Source organism: Paroedura picta, chromosome 16, assembly GCF_049243985.1.
Source record: "Paroedura picta isolate Pp20150507F chromosome 16, Ppicta_v3.0, whole genome shotgun sequence".
Taxonomy (NCBI): domain Eukaryota; kingdom Metazoa; phylum Chordata; class Lepidosauria; order Squamata; family Gekkonidae; genus Paroedura; species Paroedura picta.
Window position 1 is genome coordinate 11138686 of NC_135384.1, and position 8372 is coordinate 11147057.

At 51.3% G+C, this 8372-nt stretch overlaps 1 protein-coding gene across 4 annotated transcripts; it reads right to left on the reverse strand.

Moving 5' to 3' along the window:
• Positions 1-226: 226 nt before the first annotated feature.
• On the reverse strand, positions 227-7074 carry LOC143825913 (uncharacterized). 4 transcript variants are annotated; one of them, XM_077314336.1, is made up of 4 exons: positions 7013-7074; positions 5588-5762; positions 3159-3897; positions 227-1821 (listed from the first exon to the last, which is right to left on the reverse strand). In XM_077314336.1, exons 3-4 carry the CDS (start codon positions 3861-3863, stop codon positions 1006-1008), a joined length of 1521 nt encoding a protein of 506 aa, XP_077170451.1. In that variant the 5' UTR covers positions 3864-3897; positions 5588-5762; positions 7013-7074; the 3' UTR covers positions 227-1005. The 4 variants fall into 4 exon arrangements, with proteins under 4 accessions (XP_077170451.1, XP_077170454.1, XP_077170452.1 ...); XM_077314339.1 differs by lacking the exon at positions 7013-7074 and adding an exon at positions 6584-6911; XM_077314337.1 differs by lacking the exon at positions 7013-7074 and adding an exon at positions 6457-6585.
• Between the last annotated feature and the right edge of the window lie 1298 nt (positions 7075-8372).

Here is an 8372-nt window from a genome sequence, read left to right on the forward strand (position 1 = left end):
TTTTTAAAAAAATCAAGTACACCTATGCGCCGTAGGCAAACTCTTGTGCTGCAGAGTGGCTGCTTTAAGTCGGTAATGCATCAGGAAGCGCCAGTCGCATTGTGGTTTAAAATGAGAACAACAAAAGGCTCTTCAGCTAGCACGTAAAGATGCCTTGGAAGAAATGCTCTTTTTAGACCTGAAATGTGTCTACTTGCGGCTCAAGTGTTGGATGGCGATGTTGGGGGGTGGGTGAGTGCAGGAAAACCTCCTGCCTGTGCCTTTAAGAGGAGTTAAATCACACCAGTTCAATGGAAACACCATAATTCTAAGTAGAATGCTTTGGAATACCAATGGCCACGAAGCAAGTAACAGAGGGCTTTTAGCTTCTGGGCCTGCTTCCCAAAAGCACCTGACATGCTACTGTGGGAAACAAGACGCTGAACTTAGATGGATGTTTAGTCAGATGCTGCAAGGCAATTCTGTGGTAGAGGGGACGGTCACTGCTTTTCTCCTGTTGCCCCAATAAGGGCAACCTCTTTTACTCCACTGCAATTGAAGGCAAGGAATTGAGCACATTTTTCCCCACCAACCTCTCTGAATACTGTGCTAATGAATGCGTACAAATTTGGATGTGTACAGTTGGGAAATGGACAGTTCTGGGCTCAGTGACTGAATTTTATGCCTTCAGGGCAGTCCACTGGCTGATAATGGCCACTCCCAGTTGCCAGATTTTCAATTGGTGGAAAAATGCAGATCCTGAAATCACTCTACAGCAAACATATCTGCAAAACACACAGATCAGGCCCCTTCAAGCAACGATTTATTACAAAGCACGGGCGAGCGTGAGGAGCGAAACAAAAAGGTGAACACATTTTAAGTGCGTTTGTACACAGTGCACACGCAGCAGAGCGGGACCGCCTATCGGTGGGTGTGCAAAGGGCATGCATGTGGCACTTTCCGTCGGTCACAGTGCACACGCAGGACCAGCTGAGAACCGCCAAGAAACTGGCGCCCAAGCCACTCCTATCCGTCCCGGTGTATCCGCTGGTGCTGCAGCAGGTTCGAGGGATGTGCAAAGCCCTTCTGGCACACGGGGCACTTGTAGGGGGTCTCCCCCGTGTGCACCTTCTCGTGCACCGTCAGGTAAGCCAGGTCTTTGAAAAGCTTGCCGCAGTGCTGGCACCGGTGCGGCCGCTCGGAACTGTGGACCCGCTGGTGCTGCAGGAGGAGCGAGGGCCGGGCAAAGGCCTTGCCGCATGCTTGGCAGGCGTAGGGGCGCTCGCCGGTGTGCGATCGGGTGTGGATGGCCAGGTAGGACGACTGCTTGAAAGCTTTGCCGCAGGTCGGGCAGGCGAAGGGCCGCTCCCCGGTGTGCACCCGCTCGTGCGAGGCCAAGGCGTTGGACTGCTTGAAAGCCTTGCCGCAGAGGGCGCAGGCGAAGGGCCGGTCGCCGGTGTGCACCCGCTCGTGGACCCGCAGGCTGTGTCCGTACGCAAAGCGCTTGCCGCACACGCCGCACACGTGGGGCTTGTCGTCGCAGTGCTGCCGCTGGTGCAGGAGGAGGGCCCCCGCCGCCGCGAAGCCCTTCCCGCAGGCCGCGCAGGCGAAGGGCCGCTCGGCGCAGTGCGTGAGCGTGTGCCGCTGCAGCTCGTAGGGCGTCTTGAAGCGCTTGGCGCAGGCCACGCAGCGGTGGGGCCGCTCGCCCGAGTGGATGCGGCGGTGCTCGGCCAGGTTGGACGCTCGCTTGAAGCGCTTCCCGCACAGCTCGCAGCGGTGGGGGCGCTCTTCCGTGTGCACGAGGGCGTGGCTCTTGTAGTCCGAGTGGCGCTTGAACGAGGCCTGAAGAACCGGGAGGGAGGGGGGGGAGAGAACAACAACACAGGTGTCCCGTATCAGCAGGTACATGTAAATGATGGAGAGACGGACACTGGGGAGGGGAAGCAATAGGTACTCTGGTAAAATATATAAGACGTCTTGGGATATCATAGAATCGTAGAGTTGGAAGGGGCCATACAGGTCATCTAGTCCAACCCCCCTGCTCAACGCAGGATCAGCCCAAAGCATCTTCATAGAATCATAGAATCATAGAATCATAGAGTTGGAAGGGGCCAGACAGGCCATCTAGTCCAACCCCCCTGCTCAACGCAGGATCAGCCCAAAGCATCCTCATAGAATCATAGAGTTGGAAGGGGCCAGACAGGACATCTAGTCCAACCCCCTGCTCAACGCAGGATCAACCCAAAGCATCCTCATAGAATCATAGAGTTGGAAGGGGCCAGACAGTCCATCTAGTCCAACCCTCTCCTCAACGCAGGATCAGCCCAAAGCATCCTGAAGGATATGTCCGTTCCATAGTCACAGTTCTGTAAATAAAACTTGTAGCGTCTTATATCCTTCATCAGGGAATTTCTTCCACGTTTTTTTAAATCAATAACATTTATATATTTTTAAAAAACGCACAATACAGAATTTCAGAAAGCACCACAGAATTTGTCTGAGCCACAGACCGGAATGGACATTTCACAGAAATCAGTGCTTGCTGGTTTTTCTGTGATCATATTATTAACCCCCCCCTCAAAAAAAATTCTAAGTTTCTCCACAGGTTGGAGGAAGAAGAAAATGGGCTATGAGTGTAGACAGCAAAGCACAAACAAGGGGATGGGGTTATGAGGTGTGTGTTTGTGTGTGTGTGTATGTATGTTTCAATTTATACCATGCCCCTCCCAGCATGCCGGTTTGGGGTGATCTATGCTGCCTTCCACATTTCAAAGGAAAAAATGCTGCTTTCCCTTCTCCCTGCCCCCTACCCCCCTGCAGCTCATAAACCTGCCCATAACCAGATACTGCAAAAGACAATTCAGTATTTAGGACTCTCTCTTCAGAAGGGAATCATCCCAGCCTCTCCCGGCAGAGTTCCGCCTTCTGTCTGAGATTCCTACAGCAGAGGACGGCAGGTTGGGTGAAACGTTATATTTAGTTCCTCCCAGTTGCGGAAATCTCTGCCTTAAAATAGCCGCTGGATTCCTTAAACCCACTCTAAAGGTGTCATTGATGATGGGCAGCGCATGCACCCCCTCCCCCAAATTCCCTAGGCCTCAGCTCCCACCTGTATGGCTCAGGGGGAAATCACCATTTGAGACCACCCCATCCCAATTCCCCCACTCCTGTTTCCACACCTGGCACAGCTGGCAATGGAACGGGCGCTCCTCATTGTGGACCACCTCGTGGCTGAACAGCTCCCACGCCCGTTTGAAGGCCTTGGCGCAGACGGCACACTGGAACGGCTTCTCGTCCACAATCACCTCCCGGATCTCAAAGTCCTCCCCCTGCCGGCTGCTGTGCTGCGGGCAGGGAGAGAGGAGCGCCACCTCCGGGGCGGGCACCAGCTTGGCAGAGGAATAGACGCCATGCTCGTCTATCAGCTGCACAATGTCCTCAGGGCTGTCTCCCTTCCCCCTGTCCCTCTTCCCCCCTGCCTCCTGCCGGCTCTTCACAGACTCCTGGTCAGCTTCCTGCAACCGGAGGCGCCTCCCCCTGGAACACCTTGCTTCTCCCGTGCTCTCCGCGGGTGTCTCTGCCTTGTGGGATGCAGACCCTGGCTTCCGATGCCGTGGGGTTTTGCAGTGGGACAGCCAGAAGAGATGCACTTTGGCCACCTTCTCTCTGGAAGCCTGAGCGACGACATTCTTCTCTGGGGAGGGGACGCTGCGAAAGGAGGTCTTCTCCGTGCAGCCTGGAGAGCTTCCACCAGAGTCCGGCTCCTTCTCACTGTCACTCCAGTCCGCCAGGGATACCGGCCGTTCCGATCCCTCAGAGCCACTTCCAGGCCTGTGGCTCGGTGAGAAATCTGGATCGGCGTGGAGCGAAAGAGGACTGTCCATCCCGACAGGTGCCGGCCCTTCGCCGAGCACAGTCCTGTAGAAGAAAGAGTCATTTCAGCTGAGCATTTATCTTTCACGAAGTGACAATAGGAAAAACACAGGACGGTCTCAGATAATTCAAAACAAGAAGGCCTATCCTTATATTGTTTAATGCTATGATAGGTCTTTTCTTCTTGTGTTGAGCATTTTGAGCAATCCAAGTGCTTTCTGTAAGCACCCACCCTGGACCGTTCAACACCTTGGTTAGATTAAATCAGTACATTTACACCCATGTGGCAGAGGACAGAGAGAGGTCGAAGCACGGTGGTTTCCCCAAAACAACACCTGCAGAGTTTGTGGGTCAGGTGTAACTGCAGCGAGGGCTTTTGTGGTCTCACGCTGAGCCAAGCAAAGAGAACACAGACTTCTTTGCTTGCAGGGCTCATCCATCATGCTCTGGATCCCGTTGCTCTAATTATTGCATTTATACCTTGCCTTGCTAAAGTGGCTTACATCTTTCCCCTTCGTGCACCCAGCAAGCAATTTTAATCCAGCAAGCACTGCGGTCTTCTCAAGCTCTGGTTTCTTGTCCTGCTGAGCAGGGATGATGAGCTCGGTCATCAGTGAGAGCATATCCTGCATACATTGGATAATGCACTTTCAGTGTGTTTTTGCAGCTGGATTGTCTGGTGCAAAACAGGAAAATCTACTTCTAAAGTGCACTGAGAGTGGATTATCCAACATGTGCGGAATGAGACAAAGTTCTAGAAGAGCTGAATACTGCTCGGTAATATTTTATTCCTTTGTTTTATTTTTCAGTTTGTATGTTGTCCCTCCCCAGAGGGCTCAGGGCAGCTCACAATAGTCCCAGGAAAGGCCCTGTAGTAGATTGGTCATGCTCTAAGCCAGGGGTAGTCAACCTGTGGTCCTCCAGATGTTCATGGACTACAATTCCCATGAGCCCCTGCCAGCAAATGCTGGCAGGGGCTCATAGGAATTGTAGTCCATGAACATCTGGAGGACCACAGGTTGACTACCCCTGCTCTAAGCTACTCTTCCTCAACACACACAAGAGGTTTTCTGTTTTGCTCTGTTGGCACACCATGCTGTTCATCTCCTAAGCCAAAGCTACTCTCCCAAACCAATAAAACACATTCCACAGACGGGCCAAACTGGATGGCAAGGGGCACGTATGGCCAGGAGGCCTCAATCAACCAGTCTTTATTACCATCACAGACCGGCACTAATCTTACCAGTTTCCATCAAAATAAAATTTAGCCCCATGCATGCAAGAAAATTCAGTGAAAGGTACATGTTCAGAAGGGACTATGTCTTAACAGCAGATACAAGAACATTACAATACTCCATTCTGTGTGTAAACATAAGTCACCGGGTAACTGACGAATTCGAAACGCTGCCATGCAAATCTTCAGTTAGGGCTGATACTTGTGGATTTCCATCTACAGGTTGCAATTCTGCGTATGTGGAGTCTTACAGTCCAGGCTGCCTACTAAGAGTGGGGAGAATGAACTTGGAATAAGACTCTTGGTAGAGGAGCTACAAAGAACATGTTCCCTGGTTTCTATCTCCCATGATCCACGGGGATCAATGGAAAAGGAAGCATCAAAGATCACGGTGCAATGCATGCATATGTGTGTGTTTTTGTGTGAGCCTCAGAGCAGCCAGCAGGCCTATCCACGGTTCTGAGGGCCAAAAGATTAGTCTCCACATTTCAATATACTTACTTAAATGCGTCTCTCTGGTCAGGCTTATGACTACCTGCAAGCGAAACAGGATCCTGAATGTGGCACAAGCCTCCTTTCGAAGCAGCCCGCTGCGATACTGTCCATGGCCCCCGGATCTCCAGCCATCTAATTCGACCACAAAGCAATCCTGAGAGTTAACTGGAGTCTTCAACAACTGGCAAGAATGGAAATGAACAATGTAGAAAGTCAGCCTTGGACAACAAACTAACCTACCTGGTCACTCCAGGCTTTCTAATAACACTTGTTATTTGTTTGTTTGTTTATCAGATTTCTATGCCACCCTTCAGGAAGGATACTAGCTGGGAGATAAGCTATAATGCCTGTCCCCTTGACAGTCTTGGTGTAGTGAGTCAGGTTGGTGTCGTGGTTAAGGGCGGCGGTCTCTAATTTGGAGAACTGGGTTTGTTTCCCCGTTCCTCCTTCACATGCAGTCTGCTGGGTGACCTTGGGCCAGTTGCAGTTCTCTCAGAGCTCTCTCAGCCTCACCTACCTCAGGAGGTGTCTGTTGTGGGGAGAGGAAGGGAAGGCGATTGTAAGCCGCTTTGAGACTCCCTCAGGTAGTAAAAGCAGGGTATGAAAACCCCAGTTCTCCTCTTCCTTTCAGCATTGCCTTTCATAAGAGAAATCTGGTTCTTTTTTTTTTTTTTTTTGCTCCACAATTTTGGTTGGCACAACATGCTATTCCACTCGAAAGTCACACATCCAAAGAGCCTTCGTTGTTACGTATTTCTGACTGTCTGATAGCAAAGAAAATCAGACTCTGTCCCACAAGAAGACATGATGGGATTACATAATAACACAACATGGGCCTGGGACAAAAAGACTTGTAGGAAAATTGGGAAGCTGACCTGCTCTGAGGCGTGCGCAGAAGTTAGCATCCGTGGATGGCAACTCTTGCAGGCAGTCAAAAACCCAGCCCCCACCTTCCACCTGAACAAAAGCTTAAGGGATGGAGCAAGGGATCACGCCCCTTACCTACTTTGTATGCGTTTCCTTTTGAAACATAATAAAACCAACCAAGAAAACAAAACTAAACGGGGACTTTAGGACTGCCTCTTCCATAATAAGCGCTTGATAAAGGAGAGGGAGACGCGGAGGGGGGGGAGGGAGAAGTGAGCCGTCCCACGTGCTAAAATTTACCCCAAAGGTGTTTTCTTTATGGGGCAAGACAGTGACTTAAATATTTTTCTTCTCTTTTCCGGGGAGGGGGGTCCCTGACTCTTGCCCCCCCTCCCAGCGGCATTTGCTGCCAAAGCAACATAGCCAAACTGCAGCCCCCTCCCCTCCAGCCCCCTCCCCTCCCAAGCGTTGCACCCTTCCTCGGCCAAGAAAGGGGGGGGAGAGAAGAGTGAAGCCACCCCCCTTTTTTTTGCCTGCAGGGAAGAGGACGCGACTATGACTCACCCCACAGCCTCCTCCTCCTCCTCCTCCTCCTTCCTCCGCCCCTCCTGGCCGGCGCCGTTTTGCACCAGCCCGCCCCCCCCCCTTGCAAAAAAGACCCCCTCCCCTTCCTCTGCGCAGCCCCTGCAGCACTTCCGACGGCCTCGCTCCTTGGCCCCCCCTTCCTCCTGCAACGCGCATGCCCCATCTGGCACCCCTCGCGCCTGCTTGCTTGGCCGGGGGTGCCCCCCACCCTAACCACGCCCACGCCTTCGCCCTCCCTCTCGACTGGCAGGGGGACGGAGGCAGCCCAAGCGAGACCCCCGGGGGCGGGAGGAAAGATCTTGCAGGAGGGAGGGACATGTAGATTGCAGCTTTGCATGGAAACAACAACGACAACAACAACAAAAGTCATGTAAAAAATAAATAGACAGACACAATGCAGGTTTAGATTCAAATGAGTTGCCGTGTTGGTCTGAAGTAGCACAATAAAATCAGAGTCCAGTAGCACCTTTAAGACCAACAAAGATTTATTCAAAATGGAATAAATCTTTGTTGGTCTTAAAGGTGCTACTGGACTCTGTTTTTATTTGACAGTGCAGGTTTGAAAGGCTCACAGGTTCAGGGTGGGCTCGAGGGAGTCTTTAAGGAATGCCATGCGGAAGCCCGGATCAATTTCATTAGTTTCTGCTGATGGCATGTGCTAGAAAGGGTCAGCAATAGGAAGAAGCAATATGCCCCACTATTCTCTACCCGGAGGAGTCTCAAAGCGGCTTACCAGCACCTTTCTTTCCTCTTCAGGCAAGAGACATCCTGTGTGGGAGGTGGGGCCGAGAGACCTCTGACAGGAATGCTCTGAGAGAACAGCTCCAACAGGACTGAGACTAGCCCAAGGTCACCCAGCTGGTTGCATGTGGAAAAGTGGGGGATCGAACCTGGCTTGCTGGATTAGAAGCCGGTGCTCTTAACCACTATACAGTGGTGGCTCCTGAAATGGTCTTCCTCTTTTTTTCTTTTTGAAAGGGTCACTCGGGGATTATTTTAATTATTTTCTGGGAACCAATGCAACATCAACCAATGCGGAAAATGAGAAACGGTTTTGGAAGGTAGACTCAAACAAACACGATAACCCAGTCCTGGAAGGGATTTATTTGATGGCCTGGAACTGTCCTTAGCTGACTTTATTAAGAGCTTAAGGTGTGCTCAATCTAGGCAACTGTACTAAAAAATCAAAAAGCAGCAACCACTGTCAATACCTTTTAATCTATATCACATAAATACATGTAGGCATGTGGGCAAGATTGAATATAGTGCAGTGATATATGCCTCTGTAACCTGTAGGCTAGACTGTGTTACCATGCTGTATGTGGGGCTGCCCTTGATG